At 45.3% G+C, this 26,798-nt stretch overlaps 2 protein-coding genes across 3 annotated transcripts in view; one reads left to right on the forward strand and one right to left on the reverse strand.

The window, feature by feature from the left end:
- MAP4K1 (mitogen-activated protein kinase kinase kinase kinase 1) overlaps positions 1 to 8,727 on the reverse strand; it is a 35,986-nt gene extending 27,259 nt beyond the window's left edge. The window contains 4 exon segments of the mRNA XM_087939301.1: positions 4,583 to 4,647; positions 5,456 to 5,546; positions 6,244 to 6,301; positions 8,542 to 8,727. Of these exon segments, the coding sequence (XP_087795427.1) occupies positions 4,583 to 4,647; positions 5,456 to 5,546; positions 6,244 to 6,301; positions 8,542 to 8,652 (325 nt within the window). The 5' untranslated portion in view covers positions 8,653 to 8,727.
- Positions 8,728 to 10,783: 2,056 nt separating this feature from the next.
- Positions 10,784 to 18,818, forward strand: EIF3K (eukaryotic translation initiation factor 3 subunit K). Of its 2 annotated transcripts, XM_026715310.2 has the most exons (8): positions 10,784 to 10,867; positions 11,130 to 11,228; positions 12,289 to 12,409; positions 13,524 to 13,598; positions 14,668 to 14,734; positions 15,256 to 15,333; positions 16,239 to 16,364; positions 18,706 to 18,818. In XM_026715310.2, exons 1-8 carry the CDS (start codon positions 10,809 to 10,811, stop codon positions 18,735 to 18,737), a joined length of 657 nt encoding a protein of 218 aa, XP_026571095.1. In that variant the 5' UTR covers positions 10,784 to 10,808; the 3' UTR covers positions 18,738 to 18,818. The 2 variants fall into 2 exon arrangements, with proteins under 2 accessions (XP_026571095.1, XP_026571096.1); XM_026715311.2 differs by lacking the exon at positions 10,784 to 10,867 and having other exon boundaries at positions 12,317 to 12,409.
- Positions 18,819 to 26,798: the final 7,980 nt, after the last annotated feature.

The following is a 26,798-nucleotide window of genomic DNA, read 5'->3' on the forward strand; positions in this document are numbered from 1 at the left end:
TATGTCTTATGTCTTTCCTTTCCTCCCTCTCCTCTCTTTCTCTCTCTCTTCTTTCTTTTTCTTTCTTTCTCTTTTTTATTTTTGAGGTACAGTAAAGGTCAAAGAGAAAAGGAAAAAAAGGAAGGGAAAGTAAAAAAAATAACACTTTTTTAAAAAAGCAAAAGACACATTGGTGTTGGCGCTGCCCTGTTGTGGTCTCCCCCAGTCCGACTCTCCTTGTGCTGTGAAGGGTCTTCATCCTGCTCACATCACCGTAACCATCGAGGCAAGTTTTAAAAACCTTGCCCTAAAATTGGCTAATTCCCTAAGATTCCAGATTGACTGTATCCTGCGTGCCTTAGAGAACAAGCAAACCTTCCACCCACTCCAACCCCAATCTCTGCCCTTTGCTGGGATAGACTAGAATAGAATAACAGAGTTGGAAGGCACCTTGGAGGTCTGCTAGTCCAACCCCCTGCTTAGGCAGGAAACCCTACATCCCTTCAGACGAGTGGTACTGTGTCCCGGTTGACTTTTGACTTCCACCGTGTCCCCCCCCCCGTCCCCACCCCCAAACCGGGAGATGCAAATACAGAAGGGAGGAAGTGAAGAAGCGGCAAGAAAGCATTCAAAATGAAAACGAGAAAGCAGTGTTGTGGTCAGCCTGTTATCATTCAAGTTGTGTTTGTGATGCTTCTCTGCCCCCACTCCGAAACCAGAAGGCGGGGAGAGACGGAGGCTTCTACTGCCCCACAACAAGGACCCTCTGGTTCAGGGGTCTCCAACCTTTTGGACTTCAGGGACCACCAAACTCATAATTTTAAATCCCGCGGACCAGAGACCCTGGGAAAATCCCCCAAAAGAGTCTGCAGGAAAATTCCCCACCCCCATTTTCCTACCGATCAATCGTTCTTTATTTGGGATTGCAGGAAACCAGCTCCAGCTCCATTCTCAGGGAGAGAGAGAGAGAGAGAGAGAGAGAGAGAGAGAGAGAGACTTTTGGCTTCATGCAAGGAAAGCAGCAGAAGCCGCAGAAGTCTTTCTTTCTCTCCCCCAAACTCCGCCAGAAATGAGTCTTTGTGAGACTTGTCGTGCCGGCACAGCCTCTTGGAGCAAGGAGGCCTTGCAGGGTCCCAAAGACTCATTTCTGGCGGAGTTTGTGGGAGAGAAAGAAAGACTTCCGCTGCTTTCCTTGCGTGCAGCCAAAAGCACAAGAAGAAAGAAGCGGAAAGAAGCAACCCGGTGGCCAGGCCAGGCGCGTGGGGCGCATGGGGCAAGTTCTCCCCCTCCTCCCTTTCCCCCCTCCCCTCACTACCTCATGTTGTTCGCAATGCGAATGATGCAAGCCTTGTGTTCCCACGGGCCATATGGGTGGCGCAGCCGTGTATTCCTGCGCAGCTTGGATTAATTGCTTGGGGGGGGGGGACATTTCTCTGAGGACCACCAAAATTTTCTCACAGACCACCAGTGGTCCTCTGCCCACTGATTGGCAACCACTGCTCTGATTGGCCCTCCTTTGCTTGCTTGTTCCAACTGCAACCCACATTGCTCGCTGGTCTCCTCACCCAGCGGTGAAAGGCGCTTCCTGCTTCCTTCTGCCCTGAAGGATAGAATCGGGATCATCAAAAGGAGAGAGAAAGATATATATCTCAAACTTTGGAATTTGCTGCCTTGAGATGCTGTGCCAGTGAGGCATTTGTCTCACTTTAAAAAGAAAGAGTTGGACCAATTGATGGAAGTCTTAGGAGATCAACGGCTCTTGGCTCAGGTTGGTTGTTGGCTACTTCACCAATAGGCTGCTTGACTAGATGGGCCAGTAGATCCTATCCAGCAGGTCCTCTTCTTATGTTCTTTCCTACTAAGATAACAGATCATCAGAGTTGGAAGGGACCTTGTAGGTCATCTAGTCCAACCCCCTGCCCAAGCAGAAGAGCCTACACCATTTCTGACCGATGGCAGTCCAGTCTCTCCTTGGAAATCTCAAGTGATGAAGCTCCCACAACTTCCGAAAGCAACTTCTCTTCCATTGGATGATTGTTCTCACTGTCAGAAAGTTTCCCCTTATTTCAGGTTGAATCTCTCCTTGTTCAGTTTCCATCCATTATTCCTTGTCTGGCCTTCAGGTGCCTTGGAGAATAGCTTGACCCCCTTCCTCCTCTCTGTAGCAGCCCCTCAAATATTGGAAGACTGCTATCCTGTCTCCCCTGGTCCTTCTCTTCACCAGACTAGCCAAGCCCAGTTCCTGCAACTGTTCATCATATGTTTGAGCCTCCAGTTCCCTCATCATCCTGGTTGCTCTTCTCTGTACTTGTTCTCGAGTCTGAACATCTTTTTTATAGTGTGGTGACCAAAACTGGATGCAGTACTCTAGGTGCGGCCTTACTAAGGCTTTATAGAGTGGTATTACTACCTCTCTTGATCTTTAACCCGATCTCCAGAGAGTTCGGTGTTGGAGCTGGTGGGATGACTTTGGTGGTGGATGGCATTGTTCTCTTGATGGCTCAGAACGCTGATGAAATCTCAAAAGCTCACAATGGATCACATTGGTGGCAACATCTCCAGGGGGTGTTTGGAGGTTTCTTCAGTGAAGAAGAGGACAAGCACAGCTAGCCAGAAGACCTCTTAGACCAAGAGTCTTCCAACTCGGCAAGTTTAAGACTTGTGGACTTCAACTCCCAGAATTCCTGAGCTAACATGACTGGAGGAGGAATTCTGGGAGTTGAAGTCCACAAGTCTTAAAGTCGTCAAGTTTGAAAACCCCTGTCTTAGACCAATAGAACAGAATATTTGCAACTCAGGTTTGAACGGTGGAGTCCTTGGTGCTCTCTGAACTTGGCAGCTTTCTTGCAGACGTTTCATGACCAAACTAGGTAATCTCATCAAGGCAACTTCTTTAGAAGATCAGAAGATTAGGGAACTGTGCTCTCCTAAGCTAAGCGCACGCTTCAATTTTCAATTCTATCCAATAAAAAGCAGAGAGTGATCCAGACCAAGGGAACCTCTCCTCGATCCCATCCCAATAAATTTCTTTCTTGCAGGGAATTTTTCCTTCTGATTAGACTTAACACTATTTTATTGTCAACCTACCATGCAGTAATTCCTCCCGGCCAGTTAACCATTCTTCTTTCAAGCTGGCTGAAAAGTAACGAAACTTTTGTGTTTGTCCAAGAAACGGGAGCGCTTGGCTTTGCGCCTCCCTTTATGGTTTTCTGTTCTCCTTGCGAGCAGCTGAAGGCAGCTCTGAAGTGCGAAACAACACAAGCAGACTGGAAAGGGGGAAGTTTGCAACCTCACTCAAGCCAGCTGAACAACGTGGGGTCTGTCTTCCTTTGAAGCAGGTGCTATTGACATGCTAGAGAAAACCAACAACCGCACTTTGTTTCACTTCTGTTGCAAAAAAAAAAAAAAAAGGACTGCCTAATCATTCGGTTGTACTCCTCCCTCAAGGAGGCTATGAACCCGGCACCCAAAGTGACATGCTTGATGTGTGCGCGTGAGAGACACATCCTTCTCTCTTAACAACTGCACAGGGCTTAAATTTACATTAAAAACACTTTGAGAGATAAGAATGAAGGAAAGTTCCCTGCACACTGTATCTTAGAATACAGAATGAGAGAGTTGGAAGGGACTTTGGAGGTCTTCTAGTCCAACCCCTTGCCCAAGCAGGAGGCCCTACACCATTCTGGACAAATGGCTGATCAATCTTTTCTTAAAAACCTCCAGTGATGGAATCCCACAATTTCTGGGGGGAAGCTGTTCCACTGATGAATTGTTCTCATTGCCAGAAAATTTCTGCTTAGTTCCAGATTGCTTCTGTCCTCAATTAGTTTCCCCCCCACCCGTTGCTTCTTGTTCTGCCTTCAAGGGCTTTGGAGAATAGCTTGACTCCCTCTTCTTTGGGGCAGCCCTTCAAATATTGGAAGACTGCTATCATGTCTCCCCTAGTCCTTCTCTTCCTTAAACCAGACATGCCCAGTTTCTGCAACCGTTCGTCAAATGGTTAAACTAGACATCCCCAATTCCCACAACGATTCATCACTCCCAGAATTCCTCAGCCAACCTTGGCCACTTTAAGACTTGTGGACTTCAACTCCCAGAATTCCTCCAACAACCTTGGCTACTTTAAGACTTGTGGACTTTAACTCCCAGGATTCCTCAGCCAGCAAAGCTTTAAGATTTGTGGACTTCCCAGAATTCCTCCTCCAGTCATGTTAGCACAGAAATTCTGGGAGTTGAAGTCCACAAGTCTCAAACTTGCCAAGGTTGAAGACCCTTGGATTAGACAAACAGACAGACAGACAGAGATGGAGATAGAAGATAGATACTGGAGACCAGAGGTCTTCAAACTTGACAACTTTAAGACTTGTGGACTTCAACTCCCAGAATTCCTCCTCCAGTCATGTTAACTCAGGAATTCTGGGAGTTGAAGTCCACCAGTCTTAAAGTTGCCAAGTTTGGGGACCCCTGGTATAGGGTCTCTTGCCTTGAACAGGATGTTGGACTAGAAGTCATCCAAGGCCCCTTCCAGCACTAGGACTCTATGATTTTATAAGCTGAACTTAGGAAGTGCAAGTGAGATTCGTCCTGACTTTTTAGCAGCTACCTTGATAGATGTCCTGGAGGGATCCTCCTGCGCAGAATTCCATGCAAATCCACAGCTTCTTAAACCTGAAGGAAGGAGAGAAAGAGGGTTCGTGTGGAAGGAAGCTGAGAATGGGGGAAAGGAGGAGGAAGAATCACGCCCAGCTATCCAGAATGCCCAGGAGTGTATCAACTCATCAAATATTTCTATGGTCTTTTGGAGTTGCCGACAGAAAGGGAGCCATGCAGTAGCTTGCAAACTGAAAGCGCATTCCATAAATGTTTTCAAAGATTGTAACTAGGTGACCGAAGTTTCTGCCTTGCAAAATTCTAACTGAAGAGCATGATTGATGACTCTTGGCTATGGAGGTGTCCCATTGTAGAATATGAATTATGATACACCCAGGGGGTGGGGAAAACCAGGGTCAAGGGTGACAATGCATGACGTGTCTCAGAGTCAGCTACACCCAGGCAGTGCTGGCATGTTAACTCCCAATAAATCCTTTCGAATTTTTGGAAATTTGGCTTGAGACTCAGGATTTAAATGAGGTTGACAGAGCGCTTTCTAATCGTAGCCATAACACTTATACACCACTTCACGGTGCTTTGCAGCCCCCTCTAAGAGGTTTACAGAGTCAGCCTCTTGCCCCCCAACAATCCGGGTCCTTATTTTACCAACCTCGGAAGAGCGCAAGGCTGAGTTCAACCTTGAGCCAGTGAGAATCGAACTGCTGACAGTCGGCAGAATGAGCCTGAATGCAGTGCTGCATTCTAGCCACTGCGCCACCACGGCTCTTTCATACACCCGTTTTGCAACCCACCCACACCACCCTTTCTCAAGGCAGAGAAACAATTCACAAGAGAACCGTCCCATCTTCAGAGAAAGATCGCTCACCGGATGTAACTCCCGTAGTACGCGACGATGTTCGGATGTTTGCAGGTTTTCACCATCACGATCTCTTGTTGGATAGCCACGCAATCATCATCTGGGCAAAAAGAAGAAGAAGAGAAACAGGCATTTTAGGGTTTAGGGTTTTAGGAGAGAAGGAAAACAGGCTCTCCCTCCTAGCACTGATGATGTTACCTAGTTGGGTCATGAGACGTCTGCAAGGAAACAAACAAGCTCAGAGAGCACCAAAGACCCAACAGTTCTCCTCCTCCTCCTCCTCCTCTCTTCCTTTCTGCAAACCTCCCTCCCTTCTAGCACTGATGATGTTCCCTAGTTGGGTCATGAAATGCCTGCAAGGAAACTACCAAGCTCAGAGACCACCAAGGACCCCACATGTTGATCCCGAGCTACAGATATTCTCCTTTATTGAAACATCTGGATCTGAGCTTTCTAGATGTTCCAGGGCTTCGTCGGCCAACATCTCCACTACTGCGTTGCTGAGTTACAGGCAGTCCTCGACTTATGATCACAACCGAGTCCCCAATTTTTGTTGTCCAGCAAAGGCAGTTGTTAAGTGAGCGTTGCCCCACTTTATGACCTCTTTTGCCGCCATTGTTAAGGCAAGTCACTGCAGTGGTGAAGCGAATTGTGCAGCCGTTCAGCGAATCTGGCTTCCCACGTCATCTTTGCTTGCTGGAAGCCAGCTGGGAAGGTTACACATGGCTAGCCGGGGGATATAGGAGTTGCAGTCACCAAGGTTGGGAAATCCTGGCTTAATTTTTGTCCTTGCTCACCTGCTTCCATTTTTACAATTTTGATGGCAGACAGTTTTCCCGACTCTCTCTTCCTTGCCTGAGAAGATGACAGTGACAGAAAAGGTAATAAAAAAGTTTACTTTTGATTTTGATTTTTAGTGGCAGGAGGCAGAAATTCTATTTAAATCAAGCAAATGGAATTACAAAAGGTATAACGACCACCTTGGCTCCGGAGCAGAGTTCTAATTCCGCACTTACTCCATCTTGGCTGGTTTGATGTGTTTCTACCATCATTTTTTTTTTGTTTTTTAACTCTTGGCTTTCTCTGACATTTCCCAGTTTGGAAGGGAAAGTGAGAAAGAGGAAGCCAGAACCAGAGCTGAAAACGTTTTGTGTATTGCTGGCAGAGGATACAGCTGCTGCCCTCAGCTAGTTTTCTGTGTGTGTGTGTGATTATTATTATATATTATTATTTTCATCCACATTTTGTGCTGTTAAAGCAATATTTTTATGTTTTGTAGGCAGCATTGAGGGTGGGGGTCATTGCCAGCATGAGATTGCTCAATCTTTCCTTCTTGGGAAAACAAAGATGTGCGAAACTGGCTGAGGACAAAACAGGAGATTTATTTTTTTGCAAAAATAGAGTGGAACAGATCAAGGATTTTAGCCCCTTGCTGGGCTAAACGGTTGAGAGAGGGGGACGTGTTCGAGCATGGGTATTAATTCAGTTGTGAGGGGTATGACTAACAGAAAGGAAACATCCTTTTCTTGTAGGGATTATTTAAGAAGAAGAAGAAGAAGAAAAATACGGTGTAATTATGTACATCTGGCCAAACTGCGAGGCTTTGTTTGATTACAGGGGTATTAAAAAACACAAGTCAATAAAAAAAAACAAAAGAAAGTTGTAGTAGCAAACAGGAAACTTCATCTGGGGCTGCCAGACTGCCATCTGTGCAGCTTTGAGGAGTCTTTACACAGAAGCCTAAAATTGCAGCAATTAAACTCAAATTAATGGAGGGTTGCACGGGTGCAAGGCTTCCATTGGTAAGCCGAGGGATCAAATAATATCTCTTTGGCATGTAGGACGATTCTATACAGCGATGTGTTTCAACCTTGGCATTTTGAAGATTGTGGACTTCAACTCCCAGAATTCCCCGTCGCCAGCCAGACTGCTGGGGATTTCTGGGAGTTGAAGCCCAGGCATATTAAAGTTGCTAAGGTTGAGAGAAACACTGTTAAAACAGAAAGTGAGACTGATTCGATTCCAAACGACGCTCAGGGTATTGTACATTAACACGCTTTTAGACAGCAACAGCTCACTTTTAAACCAATTCTGCTCTAATCGATCTGGTGATTGGAACTGACCTAATCAGTAGAAGCATTCGAATTAAATCAAATAAAATCAAACAACAGACTCTGATGAAAACATGAGAGATATTCGTACATTCCCTAAGAAGGCCCATACAAAGCCCAAATCCAGGGACCACCTGCCCTTATGGCTATTTCCAATATGTTTAGGACAAAGAGAGAGAGAGGGAGGGAAAGAAAGAGAGAGAGAGAAAGAGGGAGAGAAAGAGAGAGAGAGAGCGCAAAGCAATCAGGAATAATGTAAGAGCAATTTTTTCGACTACCACATTTTATTCATTTTTCAGGCTTGTGCCATTTTAGTTAAATTAATTATTAGCCTTTAATAAAACGATTTAATACAATTTGTGAGGGAGCTACCAAAATCTTCTACCTTTTAAACAGGTTAGTTGCAGGAAAAATTTTTTTTGCAAACAATTAGTCCTGGCTGGGATTCAGTCAAACCGTCTCATACCTTCTTGCTCACATAAAGCTGATTAAATGATAGAATTTGCAGCCACGAATGGACTCGGGACCAGTGATGGGAATCAAAAAAAAAAAAAGTCCACTCTTCTGTACTTTTATGCCTGCTTCCACCCCAAACAATTATAGTACATTTATTGCTAAACCATCAGATTAACCTTCCTTAAGGGTTTTAGCTAAGATGCAACCATGATTTTAATGCATTGGAAGCAGTTGGAAATGTATACTACATATTTATTAGACTATTAGATTAATAAGATCAGTTTCCCCTACCGTATATCATGTGGCCCAAAGTTCCACAGACTAATATTAACTTTTTTTTTCTTTTTTTCTTTTTAAAAATCCTTTGCACCTTGCCTTTTCTTGGAAGCCTGATCTATATTTGTTGCATTTGTTAAATGATGTCCAGGAACAAAAACCATTTAAGCCACAATCACCGCTCCCCAGCTGGAAAAAAAGTGCCCGGGCAGCACTCGAACCCAAACCCCCATGCAGGACAACTGAGGTTACCTTATAGACTTCCCCATAGGTCCCTCCGCCAACACGCTGCAAAAGTTCAAAGTCCTCTTGAGGGTTTCGGGTGGAAATCTCCAGTTGGGCTGCTCTTTCTTGAGCATCCATTGTTCAGGGTTCCCCCGCTTGTGCAGGCAGAGTATATAAACTCTGTACGCGTGTAGGCGTCGTTCTCTGTGCTGTGGTCAGGATACGGGTGAAGAGTTCTGCTTCCTGATTTGCAGCGTGATTAATGTGGGCGAGCAAATTTCTGGGGTTGAAGGATGAAGGGCCTTCTCGGCTCATCCAGAAATGGTCAAGACCCTTCTTGGGAGTTTGGATGTAAGTGGATGGAGATCTTTCCAGCCTGCAGGTTTTATTTTTTATTTTATTTACTTATTTCCTTTGTTGGTCAAGCACGTATGAAAAAACCAAGTATAAGTATGAACATAACGTAACTGTGATGACCCAAAGGGGTGTGGCACAAAAGCAACGAAGTCACAAAAATTGGCAAAGTCCCTTTAATTCCTCCAACTTGGCCCCCAATGTCCAGTTATCATCTACTGGAGAAAAAAACTCTCCCGAGAACAGTTTTTAAAGGGAAGAAATTCAGTTCGAACCCAAAGTACATACTTTAAAGCCTCCAGTTTAAGTATCTTTATCAAATTTCAAAGAGCAAATGTTAAGATTCAAGCTAACATAAAGGAAGGAAAAGGGAGGAGAATAAGACAAGTTAAAAAGTGACAAAAGAAATCTGTTCCAAATGCAAAACACAAGCAGAGGAGAGGAGTTTCAGTTTCACAGCAACAACCAGCTTTAGTACAGAACAGTTGAGCTAAGCCACGCCCAGGTTCCTTGCTGTCTCCTTGCTCACACAGCGAATACTGTTTCCGTTTCCAAACAGCCCTCAACTCTCACATGCTGACAGGATGCTAGCCAGATGAATACCGATGGATGCTGGCAGGCAGAGGCAGAATTCCCACCCCGTCTTATTTTCCTCCCCCAAAACTAATCCTGGCCACACAGTTTTGTAGCGAAGCAAGGGGGAAGAGCTAGTATTGAATAAATCAACAAATACCCAAACAGATATTTACTGTAACAAGCATGACCCCTCCATCCTTTTTTCTCCAGAGCCACATGGGAGATGCAACTTGGGGTCTTGGGGCTTTTCCTTAAGTGATATGGGATCAAAGGAAGGTCCCATTTATTTATTTATTTGTTGGGGGGATGATGTTCAAAACCTCCCATCAGTTGCACCTGCCACCTGGGTTGCACCTTTCACAGGTAACACACGTAATATTTTATAAGTTTTCTCCATGGCCTCCAGAGCGTGGATTCTGGTCTCTGCTGACTGATTATCTCCTCGGCTGGGACAGTGGGCATCTCATGGGGGCAAAATCTCTAGGCCGGGAGCCTGCAGGAATCTAAGACCTGTGCTAGACCAGGGGTGTCCAACCTTGGCAAGTTTAAGGCGTGTGGACTTCAACTCCCAGAATTCCCCAGCCAGCACGTGCTGGCTGGGGAATTCTGGGAGTTGAAATCCACACACCTTAAAGTTGCCAAGGTTGGACATCTCTGTGTTAAAGCATGCTGAAGGCCCACCCCATCTCTGGTGGATCCCTTGGAAGGTGGGGAGGATGTAGCAGAGTCTGGTAGGGTTAAGTTGCAAAAATGCTGGAATGGGGGGCTCCTAGCCTTCTTTCCTGCCCCCCCCCCCCCCCCTTGGCCCTGCCAGGGGGCATTGAGGTAGCCGATCAGAGAAGAAACTTTTATGATTCTCGCACACAGCTAGGATGTATTTGGAGAGTTGTTTTTCAAAAGGGGCGATGAAGAAAGTAAAACAAGTTCCTAGTCCTCATTGTCAAAAAAAAAAAAAAAAAAAACACATGCTTTCTACAAGGAGGCGGGGAAGTGGGCGGGGCTACTTATAAGGCGGGGCTCGGAGAGGGCGGCTCTGTGCCAGTGGTTTTCATCCTCAGCCGCTTTTAAGACGTGTGGACTTCAACTCCCACAATGCAGCGGATTCGCTGGACCCAAGGGAAGGAGTCTATTCTGTCCCAGCAAGGCCGGCTGAGGAATGCTGGGAGTTGAAGTCCCAACCCGTCTTAAAAGTGGCTGAAGTTTGAGAAACGCTTCGATTTTCACTGCGCACGCGTACTCCGTGTGCTCCGTTGGCAAAACCTAGAGCGGGAAAGGAAGTTGGCGCCTTCAGCCGGAAGTTCCCTTCGCTTTGCTTCTTCCGCTTCCTTTTTCCGGCTTCCTCTTCGTCTCCAGCCTCCGCAGACATGGCTGCCTTCGAGCAGATGCGGGCGAGCGTCGGGAAGCTGCTGAAGGGCATCGACAGGTATTTCTCCCTCCCCCCCCCCCAAAGCGGTCCCGGGAGCTTTGAAACCTTCATCTAGGAACCTCAGGAAGCTTTGTGGGAGGATGGCACTCTGCTCATGCTCAGGAACCCCACGTCTCCGCCGGACTGGCAGCATTTCTGCGTCTCCTGCATCTCCTTTTAGCTTGAAAAATGGGATTTAAGGAGGAGAAACCGGGATGGGGCGGAAGGAATTAGTCAGCGTCCTTCCTGACGGCTGCTCCATCTTTTTCCTGAATTTCAGGTACAACCCAGAAAATCTCGTCACTCTGCAGCACTACGTGGAGACCCAGGCCAAAGAGAATGCCTATGACTTGGAGGCCAACTTGGCTGTGCTCAAACTGTGAGTTGCTGATCATTTGCCCCTTTTACACTCTTTCGCAAAGCATCGAAGGCAAGACCTGGAGACCCAGAAGTGGGATGGTGCCCATTCGGCTGACTCAGTTGGTTGTTGTTGGCAAGAGGGTGAAAGGAGTCGTGGCTTTTTTTTCATTGTTGCCGTTTTAGTCTTTTATCTCTGTAAATGGCCTGGAGTCAATGAGAGGTTGAGCAGCCATCTAACATTTCTGAAATAAATTCTAAGGTAGGAGTGCCAAACTTGAGGCCTGCGGGCGAAATCTGGCCTGCAGAGTGCTTAGATCTGGCCCGTGGGGGTCACCTTGGAAACCGCAAAGGACCAGCCTGCAGCCAACGAAAACGGAGCTCATGGGAGGGCGGCACGCAGCCCAGAGCTCCGTTTTGGCTGGCAGAGTCCTATCAAAATAAACTCCAAAACGAAACAAAAGGAGAAATGTTTTCTCTTTTACATTTGAGCATGCAGGAAAGGAGAAAGGGAAAGAGAAAAGAAAAAGAAGAAAAGAGGGGAAGGAAGAAGAAGAATGGCGAATGAAGAGGGAAGGAAAAAGAAGAAAAGAAAGGAAGATTATAATAGCAATAGCACTTAGACATATATAATGTTTTACACCGCTTTACAGCCCTCTCTAAGCGGTTTACAGGATCAGCCAAAATGAGGACAACTTGGGGTCCTCATTTTACCCACCTCGGAAGGATGGAAGGCTGAGTCAACTTTGAGCCTGGTGGGATTTGATCTGCCAAATTGCAGTAGGAGTAGCTTGCAGTACAGCAGTGCGCCACCGAGGCTCCATAATGAGAGGGAGGGTCTGAGGAAGTCCTGCCTTAGCACTTGGCCACTACAGGTGCCCCTGACACGTGTAATGTTGAGCTGGCCACGCTTATCCCCACCCACATATCCGGAGGTCAAGTGTGACCCTGTTGCAGCCTTCCGTGAAATCGAGTTTGACACCCCTGTTCTGGAAGGAGAAATCCTGAAATGCTGTGCTTTCATGTTGGGCTTTCTGCGCAAACTTCTCAGGTTGTGATCTCGCCATCCTTTTTTCCTCTAGGTATCAGTTTAATCCTAACTTATTCCAGGTCTCGGTGACTGCCCAGATTCTCCTCAAAGCACTGACCAACCTGCCTCACACAGACTTCACACTCTGCAAGTGCATGATTGACCAGGCTCGCGTATCCTCTTTGTACTCTAGGATAACTTCCCCCCAAATCCCTGTTAGGACTTGAAGCCTCCCACCAGGCACAGCTCACCAGGAAAAAGTCTAGACCAGAGGTCCCTAAACTTGGCCCCTTTAAGACTGGTGGACTTCAACTCCCAGAATTCCTCCTCCAGTCACGTTTGCTGAGGAATTCTGGGAGTTGAAGGCCACAAGTCTTAAACTTGCCAAGTTGGAAGACTCGTACCCTAAATCCTATAGAAATCCCAATTCTGTTAAGAACCTGCTAGATTAGGGGTCCCTAAACTTGGCCACTTTAAGACTGGTGGACTTCAACTCCCAGAATTCCTCCTCCAGTCACGTTAACTGAGGAATTCTGGGAGTTGAAGTCCACCAGTCTTAAAGTGGCCAAGTTTGGAGACCTCTGGTCTAGATGGAGAATTCAGCTGAGAACAATGGCTTAGACCAAGAGTGGGCAACTATGGTCCCTTTGTAACTTGTGGACTTCAACTCCCAGAATTCCTGAGCCAGCCACGAAATATGCCATCAGGCTTACTTAGATAGGTGGAGGTACGATCAGATGTACATAAGCCTCTGTTTTAGCTGGGCAGCGTTCTTCTTCTTGTGCCCTATCTGTCATCGGACATTGGTGACCATGTTGGCAATCCTATTTTTATCAACAGCTGCACAAAAAAGGGCTGCTGAGTTTTGTCCAAACCAGTTCCTTAGAATTTGAAGCCATGTTGTTCTCCTCCTGCCTGGACCTCATTCACCTTCAATCTTTCCTTGGAGTGAAGGATGACGTGTTTTTCTGGGCGTTGCATCCCAATGTCCGAAATATTCTAACTTTCTCTTTTTTTATGGTTTTGACGATGTCCCTTGGCTTTCCCAGGCAGCTTATCACCTCATTTCTGATTTTTATCAACTCAACTTATACATAACAGCTGCCTGTAAAAACACATTTCAAACGCTTCCAGGTCTCTTCAAGTGGCTTTTGGTCAGAGACCAAGCATGGGAGTATTTAATAGCTTGTCCGGTCCACAAGATCCTTGGGGGAGAGGGGTGGGGAGGAATTGTCCATGCATTTCTCCAGCTTCCTATGTAGGATTCCTTAACTTTGCTGCTGCCAGCAAGAGGAGAGCCCGATCCGTCAGATCTTATACCTGGGGGAATTGTTGGAGAACTGTCATTTTCAGGCTTTCTGGGTAAGTCAATTTTTTTATTTTATTGATGAATAGATTCACGCAGACATGACTGATAAGCCTGCGGAAATCAAATCCGTTTGTGCTTGCGAAATAAATAGTTTTAATACAGGTAGTCCTTGACTTGCAACCGTTCATATAGCCACTGTTCAACATTACAGCGGCACTGAAAAAAAGATTGCAAACTTGGATGCAACTCACTTAACAACCATCTAGCTTAGGAATGGAAATTCGGCTCCCAATTGCTGTCATAAGGACAACCTGTATTGCAGTCCGAGGAACATCTGCAGAACGACACATTTGTTCCCTTGGTTTTTGGGAAGACACAGTCGTTTAATACAGGGGTCTCCAACCTTGGCTGTTTTAAACCTAGAGGACTTCGACTCCCAGAATTCCCCAGCCAACAAAGCTGCAAATCTGGCTGGGGAATTCTGGGAGTTGAAGTCCTCCAGGCTTAAAGTTACCAAGGTTGGAGACTGTGGTGGTCTGACAATTGAAAAATGGGAGACGCAGGGAAACGTCTGAGCAATTGCCAGCCCCGAGAGCACTCGGGTAGCAGTATTTATTAAGAAAATGCAAGTACAAAATCAAAACAATTACCTCAACATTATTATCTCAACCGGGCCTCGGCGAAGGTGATAAAGTTCCCGTGAGAATATCCAGGCACCAAAGGTCTCATGGGAATGGCTCGCTGGGTACTGTGAACTTTACCCACATTCCTGGTCTCTAAGCTTTGCAGACCCCAACAGGATCAAATCACCCATCATAAAAGCACTACTGCCCTCATGAGGAGCGTTTGTGATACCCCCAGATCTTACAAAGCTGTACGAGGACTTGCAGAATATGATGAATATATTACCACAGGAGACCTCTGGTTTAATAGGCGTCAGGTTGTTTGGTCAATTGCAAATGTTTTAAATTGATTTTCGTGCTGCTTTTGTTTAATCTCCTGAAAAACAGTAAGTTTAGATGCTTGTAGAAAAGTAGACCGATATCTGTCATTGGCTGTGGTGCTGTCCTTGACCAAGGCTATCCTCTCTCATTTCTGATTTTTTATTTTTTTTAATAATAGCAAGCTCTGGATAAGAATATGAAACTCCTAGATGGGATCATCGGATTTGAAGATTCAGTTAGGAAATGTAAGTCAAAAGTATTGCAATTTGCATGGGGGGTGTCTCAAGTATTGCTCCATTTTGGGAGGGTCGTTTCCCCCTCCCTGCTTGATACGTCTTTTAATATTTGGGAGATTCTTGCAGGGGGTATGTGTCAAAAAAATAAAGTCAAGAGAGCAGCCAGAACTGCACACTTTGAAGTCATGCCATTTTAAACATAATTTGATTGTATTTTGTAACATATACAAATTTCATTTTTTAGTTAAACAGTGTGTTGTCTGGGTACAAATATTTTTAGGAAATAATCAAAATGTGTATCAAAACAAATAATATTTGTTACACTGGTTTTAGTTCTATAGTAATAATAATAATAGATGCTTATCCATTTTAACAAACCTCCCTTATATCATTAGTCCTTTTCTTTCATTTACACGTTTCTAACTTCTGTTTTTTTATTAGCTAATAGCTAACCATTGATAAAATAAGTTGGATGTCAAAAAGTATTCAGTTTCTTCCTTTTCCTTAATTGTGTCGTTTTCCTTTTTCAGTCATTTGTCACGTAGTTGGGATCACATACCAGCACATTGACCGATGGCTTCTGGCCAAAATGTTGGGCGATCTAACAGGTGAGTGAGTGGCTGTACAGGCAGGTATATAATTCCCTTCCCTTTGTTATGTGGGTTCATGACAATGTTTCGTTGTACCTCGTAGCCTGCTGATATTTAGAATGGAGGGATATGGGAGGAAATACAGAAAACCGTGTTTTAATCTACATGTTAATTTGTAAAATGTATGTCTCTGTCTATATTGATCTCTAATCTCTATATCTGTCTATAATCTAATCTATCAATCATCTATACGATCTATCTATCTATCTGTAATCTCTATCTAATCTATCAATTATCTATATCTATTTACCTATGTACCTCTATCTCTAATCTCTCATCTCTAATCTATATCAATCATCTATATCTACCTACCTACCTCTATCTCTAATTTCTCTCTCTACCTCTATATCAATCATCTACCTATCTACCTCTATATATCTCTAATCTCTCTCTCTAAACTATATTTATCAATCATCTATATTTACCATCTACATCTCTCTCTCATTCTCTCTCTCTCTCTCTAATCTATATCATCTATAGATATATACCTCCGTCTACTCCATCTACCTCTGTCTGTCTGTCTATCCATCCATCCATCCATTCTATCTATCAATCAAATTGCCGCCTGTCTCATGGTTCAGGGTGACAGGATCAGCACATGTTCGAATGGGAAGCAAATTAATTTTACGTTTCTCTTTAGTTTTCTACGTGGTGAAACCATTCCTGGGTCCTTAGCTGCATAATTCATTTTGTTCTTCCCATTCCAAATTCTCCACGGCTTTCACAGTTTTGCCGTTCTCCATATATTTCGCATTAACAATCGTTTTCATAAACCTGACGGAAGAAAGAGAGTTTCTGACAAAACCCAGAATTCTCTCTTTGGCCCAATCCTCCCAGCATGTAAGTCTCCTTCTTTGCTGCAGATAATCAGCTGAAGTCTTGGATGAGCAAATATGGCTGGGTAGAAACAGAACCCGGGACAATATTCATTTCAAACCAGGAAGAGAACATCAAGCCTAAAAACATTGTGGAGAAAATAGACTTTGACAGTGAGTATCTTTTTTTTTTTACTCCTGCTCGTTTCCCTCCTTTTTCATTTTTATTTTTTTTCTATACTAAAGAGGAGATGACGTATAAATCTTGCTGTTTGGAGCTGAGTGTTGCAATATGTCAATCGCATGTGCCATCACTTTTTCCTACGTGCGATGCTTGCCTTCTTAGTTCAGCTCTCAGAAGTTGCTGAGAAGAGCATCTCTGGTGTGTGTCGTGTCCATTTGGAACTCAGAAGCCCAGTGTAACTATTTCCCAATTTTTGGAAGCTGTGCTTATTCCCTCTTTTGACTTGATGAGGTTCCCCATGTAGGCAGATCCTAACAACCATCATGAGGTTATGAGTTGAAGTTTGTCCGTCGCAATGCGTTCCTCCCCTCCTCCAGGTAGAGTAGCAGCCCCTATTTAGCCACAACTTTAAAATATCACCCTGTAAGGACCCAAAGCACAGGTAATCAGTAAGAGTCCCTTTACTAGCTCCAACTTTGCCCCCAATGTCCAGGAGAAAAAAAACGTCCAGGAACAGCCTTTGACTATAACGAATCAAGTCTAAAACATGGTCAACACAAACGGTAATTATAAGTCCACGCAAGCCAAAATGAGATAATTGGTTTGGCAGGGCAGGAGCAAGAATTCCAGATGTGCAGGCATGGCAAAACTCACATGGATGAGAAGACTCCAGGAACACAGATAAGCAGCGGCAACACAGGATAAAGTCACATTTGCTCCCAATAACTGCCGTACTCAGCATTCAGTCCTTTTAAACTCTCATTCCCGGATGTGTCTAATGAAGGGAATCAGGGCCCTTTCCTCCCCTGTAAGCCATGCAACCCACGTTGCTCCCTTCTCCGTTCCTCCCTGCGTGCCCTAGGACGAAGGGGTGGGCCTGGGTCTTCCTCTGAACTCCCTCTCCCTTGCTCTCCCTCTCCCCTGCTCTGCCCAGCCGTGCTTTGCCCTTCCCCAGTTTCCTCCCCAGCCAACGGAGCCGTACTCCCACTCCCTATCAGCTGTTCATCTTCCTCCTCGGATTCAGATTCCGACAGGGGCATGACCTACCCATTCCTTCGCTTCCTGCAACAGGTGATGCAGGAACATAAGGAAAGGTTTGGAAGTTCCTGGATCTCCACTCTCCCTCGACTCTGTGTATCAGGAACCTTTCCTCTGGTTTGTGGGAAGGAGGCAGTTGAGATCAATTTTGTCCAGCGGTTTGTTTGAGGGATGCTTTTGTGGCTGCATACCTGTGTTTTTTTGTCTCCTAAAACGCGTATCCACATCCCTTCAGGCAAATCAGAGGTGTTAGGGTAGGCCTGCTCTAGGAAGGTAAAAAGAAAGGTGATCGATCTCAAGAGGCCCTGAATTGCAAGATGGGGACCGGGCGAAATTGGTGCTCTTCGGTATATTACAGGTAGTCCTCAATTTACGATCATCGGCCGCTTAACAAATGTTTGAAATTATGTCGAACTTTTAGAAAAGCTCCTTGTGGCTATTGCCACCCTCTCTCCCTGCAGTTGTGTGATCACTTTTTGAGGACTTGGCAACCAGTTTGCATTTATGACTGGTGTCCTGCGACCACATGCCCATGATTTTTGGCACCTTTCATGATTATTATTACTCAGTTTATTTGTCGGCCCGCTTGCAGTTCGAAGCAACTCCGCACCAGACGGCCGTTACCTGTGCTAGATGCTCTTCACAATGGCATGGTTTGCTTAATGACCGTGTGATTCACTTAAGAACAGAAGGGTTAGGGTTCAAAAAATCTACAATTACGCTGAAATGGGATAAACTTTAAAATTAAAAGAAAAGGAAGACTCGAAGTACTACACGGTTTGAGAAAACTGATACAAATGGATAAATGATAGAGATCGAGTAGATAAATAAGGAAGAGTTTAAAGAGGATAATGCTTGGAAAATAACCAGGAATATGAAATATGTACTGGGATAATAATGGGTATATAACCACCATCAAATTGATTTGTAATGTTCATAGTGTTTTTCGTTTTAATGAGTTGTATTATATTTTGTATCTATTTTTTAATGTTTAATAAAGGTATTTATTTTAAAAAATAGAACAGAAGGGACTCATAACCTACGTAAAAACAGTTATAAAATAAATTGAATCCTGTCACATGCCTCAATTTATGACTACAAGTGACTTTGAGGGCTACCTGCAAGACTCCTTTCTCCATTCGATGCAGTTATGCTAATTCAGATGGATGGGAGTTGTAATCCTCTACAATTTTGCCAGCTTGTGAGCGTTCACCTGGATCAGGCAAAGACCTGAAACTCACATTCTGAATTTCTCTCTTTTCACCACCCCGTTTCCCTTCTGTTTTCTTTCAGGTGTTTCCAGTATCATGGCTTCTTCCCAATGACCCCTTATCCGCCATACTAATTTCAGCCCCATTTTTTAAAAGGTGTTTATTAAAACCAATAAACAGCTGTTTGATTTGCCAGTGGTGCGCATAGCTGTCTGGCTTCCTGGATTCTATCAGGCATGGGCAATTTGATTTGCTGTATGTTTTTTTTAAAAAAATAATTCACAGCTCTGGTGTTTTGTATTTTTGTGATAGGCATTTTATATGTTGTTTCTGTGAACGTAATGCACTGTGCTGAATTTTGCTGTCCCCCCACAAAATAAAATAACCAAGTAAGAAATGGGCACTTCTCAAAGAAGTAGTATGAAGCTACCCATGACAGGAGCTTAAGCCATGCAACACACCTGCAGGATTTCATCCGTGGCCCTGGACGCTGCCCTCTGTAGATAAGAGCCACCCCTTGAAATCCACGCCAAAGCTTAAAGGTGCGTTAACTAATAAAACCAGGGTAACGCTAAAGTCAAAATACAATGGGATAATCAGATTGTGACCCGGGTTGCGCCGTTCTTCTAATGGCCACTAGATGGGGGTGTGAAGCCAAAAGAAGAAATAAGATTTGACTGCTTTTCCCCTCGCTAGCTCAACTAAGCAAGGACTTGTTCCACTCTCAGCAGGTTGTAACCAGGGCGTAGTGGGGAGAGGAGATTCAGGTTGAGCTATGAGTGGGAGAGGCAGGAGGCCAGTACCCTTTTCCCTCTTAACAGCTGCTTTTACTTGCCATTTTTGCCTCCAAGCCTTAAAGGGAACATTGTCCAGGAGAAGCGGTTCTCCAGCTATATAAGGCGGAAGAAACTAGAATGGTTTATGGTTTCTTGCTCGGGCAGGGGGTTGGACTAGAAGACCTCCGAGGTCCCTTCCAGCTCTATCCTGATTGATTGGTTGTAGGTGCAGCTATTCACCTGCAGATTTGAACTTGCCAGTGCAGGAACTTCCAACAGGCATGACTCACAAGGTGTGGTTGGAACTGGCTCCGCCCTTGAGACCGGGAGAGGTTCCAAGACACAGAGATACCTGGGGCCACCAGGGGGGGCAGGTTGCTCCACGAAGCTGTCCGACCCTGATCCAGGTGGGACAGGGTCTTGCCTTGCCTTTCTCAAGACCTCGACTTAACGACCACCCGTCGGGATGGGAATTGTGCACGGTCACGACTTAGGGCCAGAACTTTCTCGCTAAACGAGGCGGTCCTGCCCTGTTTTACAACCTTTTCTGCTGCAGTCATTAAGTGAATCCAGCTCCCCCCCCCATTGACTTTACCTGATTGGAGGTGCCCCCCCCCCCTTCCCAAGGAAGGTTGACCTGGGGAGGCTGCAACCCTTGTCAACGCAAGCTGGTTGCCGAGCGCACCTGGGTTGTGATTGCAGAGAGGTGGTCGTAATAGCGAGGACCGGTCGCAAGTCGCTTTTTTTTTCTCCCCAGCACCGTTGTAACTCTGCGTGGTTGTAAGTCGAGGACGGCCTGGCTTCCAAGGCTTTGGCCCTCTCGCTTTGGGTTCCCCCACTGCAGATTATTCTGTCACCAACGGTGACCTGCGTTGACGGGTCTCTAGTTTACTTTATTCTCATTGCACCTCGTACAGTGAAATTAAATACCATCTTCAGTGTACAAAAATTATGACTATGAAGATAAACACAAACACACATCCTTTCACACCCCACACATTGAATTGAAAACCCCTGATATTACAGTAATATTGCATTGTACAGTTGAATCCAGTAAGAGCTCCTGCCCTGGGATAGAAGCTGTTTTTCAGCCCATTTGTCCTTGTTTTGATTATTCTCCTGTACCGTCTGCCAGATGATAATAGTTCAAAAAAAAAGGGTTCCCAGGATGAGATGGATCTTTGAGGATGTTTTGAACTTTCTTAAGGCAGCGGGAGCTCTAAAGCTCTTCTAAAGAGGGGAGAGGGCAACCTGTGATCCTCTGGGCAATGACTTTAACCCTCTGGAGTGCTGTCCTATCTGCCCCTGTGCAAGTGGCAAACCCTACACAGCTGTGTAGTAAGTTAAGACACTCTCTCTGGTGCAGTGGTAGAAGGTCACCAACAGTTTTTCATCCAGTTGTCATTTCCTGAGAAACCTCAGGTAGTCTAATCTCTACTGGGCCCTTTTGACCAGGGCTACAATGTGATCCCCCCAGGTCAGGTCCTCTTTTAGGGTAACACCCAGAAACTTAAAACTGGCCCCTTGTTCCCCTCGGTCTCCCTTGAGAAGCCAGGGCTGGAGGTCTGATCTGCTCCTTCTAGAGTCCACTATCAGCTCCTTGGTCTTATCGGTGTTGAGGACCAAGTTATGGTCTCCACACCACGAAAGCAACCGTTGGTCCACCTCATCTCGGTCGGCAGATTCATCCCTCCCCCCGGAGGTGAGTCCCACCGCTGTTGTATCCTCTGCAATGCTTGGAAGAAGCAACTTGCTTAAATATCTACGGAGGGAAGTTTTCCCTCCTCCCTGTTTTTTATGTCTTTCACTATTCGGGAGATTCTTGCAGGAGGTGTGTGTAAAAAAACAAAAAAGCTGTGTGCAAAAATGGTGCAACCACCACTGCACAAGTGAAGTCCTGTCTATGGAAGATTCTCAGTCATGTAGGTCATGGTTGTCTCAAAGAGGCAACTAGACTTTCTGGTTCTCTTCTAACCAGGACTCTGCAACTATTCAAAAAGAAACAGTAATAAATCCATTTTTTTCAGTGGTGGTGTAACTTCGGTCATTAAATGAATAAACGGTTCTAAGTTGAAAGGACTACCTCTATTCCTATTGCTTGGGATCGTCAAATTCTTCCATTTTTTTCCCCTCCCTAAACCAACCCTGGGAGGCAATGATGTTAAAAGGATCCTGAATGGCCCCAAACAGGCTGAATTTTCATGCCGTTCCTAATTTGATATCTTCGGCAAGAAATATCTTATCCAGAGGTCTCCAAACTTGGCAACCTTAAGACTTGTAAACCAACTCCCAGAATTCCCCAGCCAGTATGTGGACTGAGGAATTCTGGGAGTTGAAGTCCACAAGTCAAACTTTTAAGTCTTAAAAGTTGCCAAGTTTGGAGACCCCTGCTCTTATTTTTGGACTCTCTGAGCTGTTTATTCTGGTTTTCTTCCTACAACGACCATCATAGATAGTTCTGGGAAGGGCGATGGGAGGAGTGAACGGTTTACCAGTCTTCTAAAGTTCTTCTAACCAGAAAATCCACAGTTGCCTCTTGAAAAAGCACTTTGGGGACAATCCTCTTTAAAAAAAAAAAAGGGGACCGGAGCACAAACGAACCTTTGAGAAACGGCTAAAGGAGGCCTATTGTGAGGGCTGGGCTTTTATCTCCCGTCGCTTCTCCGCTTTTTCCCAGGTCATTTTGCACCAGTCTCAGCTGGCAGGAAAGAGACCTGGTTTTTCTCCTTCCTCCGATTGGTTCTGCAGCCACTCTGGATGCCCACCTGGGAACAAACCTGAATGAAGCATCTCTCGGGCTGGCCCAAGGAACCGGGCACCGGGCCCAGAAGCTCTGAGACAAGGAAGAAAGGCCGCGCTTGTTCCTTGTAAACTGATTCTCTACCTGCACAAACATCAGAAAGGAATGAGGAGGCCTCCCTCCCCATTTCCTGAGGTTTGCTAGGAATTGCCAAAAAATCGGTTTCATAAATCCCCCGCAGTGTTACTTTTCTTTCTGCGGGCAGGCCTCGACTTACGGGCACAACTGAGCCCCAAAATTTCTGTTGCTGAGCAAGACAAGTTGCTCAGTGAGTTTTGTCCTGTATTAATGACTTTCCTTGCCACCGTTAAGTGAATCACTCGCCTTTCAATGACCCCATAATCCCTTGTGTCCAGATGGAGTCGGGGCTACGGAATGGAGCTGAGGGTTTTACTGACCCAATGCCTTTCCTGTCACCAGTGCAGAGTTTATATTCAGCAGACATACTCTCTGTGCCGAGAGAGAGAGAAATATCGTCCTCTACCAAGGATCGAACTCGCAGCCTCCTGATTTGTGCAAAGGGGGATTGCCTGTATTTGTATTGCTTGGGATCTTCAAATTCTTCCATTTTTTTTCCTCCCTAAACCAGTCCTGGGAGGCAGTGATGTGATCCTGAATGGCCACAAACCGGTGGAGTTTTCATGCCATTCCTAATCTGAAATTTTCAGCAGGAAGTCTCTCTTATCCTTGGATTATTGGAGCTGTTTATTCAGATTTTTTCCCCGCAGTGACCGCCAATAGATAGTTCTGGGAAGGGCGATGGAGGAAATGGATGAAGTCATAGTCCATTTCTGAAGGCGATATAGGTGGATCTCTGATGTTGGATTTCTTTTTTATTTATTTCTGGTCAGGCTGCCAAGGCGGGGGCAGTAGGTTCTCTTTAAGAATTCTTTACTCATTTCTAAAAGTTTTGCCAGTTGGCCCTGTAGTAAGTAACTGCTTGGAAGGGTCAAGTTCGGGGCAAGATCTAAAAATAAAAGACATAATAAAATGAGTGTTGGTGAAAAATAGTAAAACCATCAGAGATTAAAATAGCATTTAACCGAATTTTCTGTCCTCAGTCTTCAAGGCATTTAGCTTATTTTTGTCTGCTTCGCATTGCCAGAAAGGTTAAGATGTGAAAAATATCGAAGGATGTTTTGTCTGTTAGAGGACTATATTTTCAGAACGTTATTTGTTTACTGATCTGTAGGGCTTAGATAGCCACCTATTGCGTAGAGGTAGTTCTTGTTTAGCGACCACAATTGGGACCATAAGCTTAGTCGTTGAGTGAAGCAATAATTAGATGAACCCGTAACTGTGCTTACGAACTAAATTAAAATTTCCCTTTGCTTTACAGACCTGCAGAGGTCATAAACACGAGGATAGGTTGCCAAGTTGCTTTTTCAGCCCGGTCGGGACTGCACGCGGTCGCTAAACAAGGACTTCCTGCTATAATAATTCTAGGCAGCTTACAACAATCCATAAAAGGTAGCTTAAAGCAACGCTTATCTTTCTGCCCGATGGCGACACCCAACAGTCTACTAGCTCTACTTTCATCCCAATGCTTGGGGGAAGAATTAAGTCTCTATGATCCTTTGGAAGGGGCGCCACCCTTTTAGGATCTTAAGTAGGATGCCTAAAGAGGAGCATCTATCTTGGGAATCCAACTTCTAATTGAATGCTTGTGTTAGTTTTGCTTACTCTTATCCTAATTGCAAGGCTACAGGCTAAGGCCCCACCTGAAATGCTGCATCCAGTTTTGGTCGTCATGATGTAAAAAAAAGGTGTTGAGACTCTTTAAGAAAGAGTGCAGAGAAGAGCAACCAAGATGATTAAGGGACTGGAGGCTAAAACATATAAGGGACGGCTGCTGGACTTGGGTATGTCTGGTTTAAGGAAGAGAAGGACTCGGGGAGACATGATAGAAGTCTTCCAATATCTCAGGGGCTGCCCCAAAGAAGAGGGAGTCAAGCTATTCTTCAAAGCCCCTGAAGGCAGGACAAGAAGCAACGGATGGAAACGAATCCAGGAGAGAAGCAACTTAAAACTAAGGAGGAATTTCCTGACAGGGAGAACAATTAATCAGTGGAACAAGTTGTGTCCAGAAGTTGTGAATACTCCATCACTGGAAGTTTTTAAGAAGAGAATGGATAACCCTTTGTCTGAAGCGGTATAGGGTTTCCTGCCAAAGCAGGGGGTTGGACTAGAAGACCTCCAAGGTCCCTTCCAACTCTTGTGATTCTGTTCTAGAGGTTAGTAATGCTTCAGCTAGAGATAAGCGGCTAATGGATGGAAGCCAATCCAGGAGAGAAGCAACCTTAGAACTAAGGAGAAATTCCCTGGCCGTGAGAAAAATTTAACCAGTGGAACAGCTTTCTTTCAGGAAGTTGTGAGCGCTCCATCACTGGACGATTTTTAAGAGGAATTGCCTAGAACGGTATAAAGTTCTGCTCGAACAGAAGACCTCTAATGTTCCCTTGTTTTGTTATTCCGTTGAACTCTGAAGTTGTGCGTTATTGAAAAGAACTCCCAACAGAAAGGAAACACTCATTGTTGGGTTCTTGGCGGCTTCCCCTAGCAGATGATTCATTACGTTAACTGCAGATGAATTATTGCCAGACTAGAGAAGATTTATCGGTGAGTGAGGTTGACAAAGTTCACTGTCCCACGTACCGGCCGCATTTCCTCACCTGATCATAAAACGTCTCGGAGAACACCCAACACCCAACCGGGGAAGGCATTCCCCACTGTTAGACCTCAAACCCTCTTCCGTTTCATGTTCTTGCCATTTTCCCCAAAGTTCAGCCGTATTTTTTAATATTCAGGTAGCCCAAAAGCCCATCCCTTCTAGGCTAAGAAATGCAAGGAGGAAGCTGGGAAAACGGCAGGATTTCTATTTATGAGAAAGGTTGATAGCCTCATTATAAAGGGCGTGGCACCACTTCCTCTCCGGCGGCCTGTGAGATACAATAAAACAACGTCAACTCAAAAGAACAATAAAACCTCGGGGCCTCAGGCCACCTTCTTCCTTAAAGGTAGACTTCCCTTCCCTAGTGCCTTCGGGCCTGAGATTTTACTAGGAAGATGGAGGAGGGTGGAGGAGAAAGAGGAAGAGAGGAGGAGGAGGAGGAGGAAGAAAAAGAAGAGGAAGTAGAAGAGGAAAGGAAGGGAAGAGGAAGAGGGAGGAAAGAAGCGAGAAGGAGGAAAAGAAGGAGAGGAGGAAGAAAAAGAAGAGGAAAGAAAAGAGGAAGGAGAAGAGGAAAGGAAGTGGGAGGAAAGAAGGAAGAGAAGAGGAAAAGAAGGAAGAGGAGAGGAAGAGAAGAGGAAAAGGGAGGAAAGAAGGAAGAGGAAGAGAAGGAGGAAAAGAATGAGAGGAGGAGGAAGTAAAAGAAGGAGAAGAGGAAAGAAGAGAAGACGAAAAGAGGAAGGAGAAGAAAGGAGAAGAGGAGGAAGTGGGAGGAAAGAAGGAAGAAGGGGAAGAGAAGGAGGAAAAGAATGAGAGGAGGAGGAAGTAAAAGAAGGAGAAGAGGAAAGAAGAGAAGACGAAAAGAGGAAGGAGAAAGAAGAGAAGAGGAAGTGGGAGGAAAGAAGGAAGAGAAGGAGGAAAGGAGAGGAGGAGGAAGGAAGAGGAAGGAAAAGAGGGAGGAAAGAAGGAAGAGAAGGGGAAGAGAAGGAGGAAAAGAAGGAGAGGAGGAAGGAAAAGAAGGAGAAGAGGAAATAAGAGAAGACGAAAAGAGGAAGGAGAAGAAAGGAGAAGAGGAGGAAGTGGGAGGAAAGAAGGAAGAAGGGGAAGAGAAGGAGGAAAAGAATGAGAGGAGGAAGAAGTAAAGGAGAAGAGGAAAGAAGAGAAGACAAAAAGAGGAAGGAGAAAGAAGAGAAGAGGAAGTGGGAGGAAAGAAGGAAGAGAAGGAGGAAAGGAGAGGAGGAGGAAGGAAGAGGAAGGAGAAGAGGGAGGAAAGAAGGAAGAGAAGGGGAAGAGAAGGAGAGGAGGAAGAAAAAGGAGAAGAGGAAGTGGGAGGAAAGAAGGGGAAGAGGAGGAGGAGGAAAAAGAGGAAGGCGAAAGGAGGAGGAGGAAAGGAAGAGAAGGAAAGAAAGGAGGAAGGAAGAGAAATGGAAGAGGAGGAAGGAAAGAAGCGCAGGAGGAAGAGAAGGAGGAAAGAAGGGAGAGAAGAGGAGGAAAAAGAAGAGCAGGAGGAGGGAGAAGAAGGAGAAGCAGAAGGAAGGAAAAAAAGGAGGTCCCAGGAGCCAAGACAGAGTAGGGTCCTTTTGGGACAATATACCCCCGAGATTCAATCGGCCCCTACTCCGCAGGCCTTTTGCAAAGCATGGAAGATCTGAATGGATTCCTGGGTTGGGAGGTCAGAGGCCACATAGCTGCGGCTTTCGAGTTATCTCTGATGGGTTGTTGATCTTGGCTGTCCTTAAAAGGCCTCCTTGTGCTGCCCTGACGTATCTTTAATTGAGTTTTTAAAGTCTCTTGCGAGCTGCCCAGAGCCATTACGGCCAAGGTGGACCATCAGTACAGGTCAAATCCAATCCAATCAAGAAATCATGGTTAGGTTTGTCTTTACGCATCTGCTAAGGATGGACAAACCCGATTCGCCTTGCCGGGAGCTG

Source organism: Pseudonaja textilis, chromosome 10, assembly GCF_049901715.1.
Source record: "Pseudonaja textilis isolate UNSWEBS1 chromosome 10, rPseTex1.2, whole genome shotgun sequence".
Lineage (NCBI taxonomy): Eukaryota > Metazoa > Chordata > Lepidosauria > Squamata > Elapidae > Pseudonaja > Pseudonaja textilis.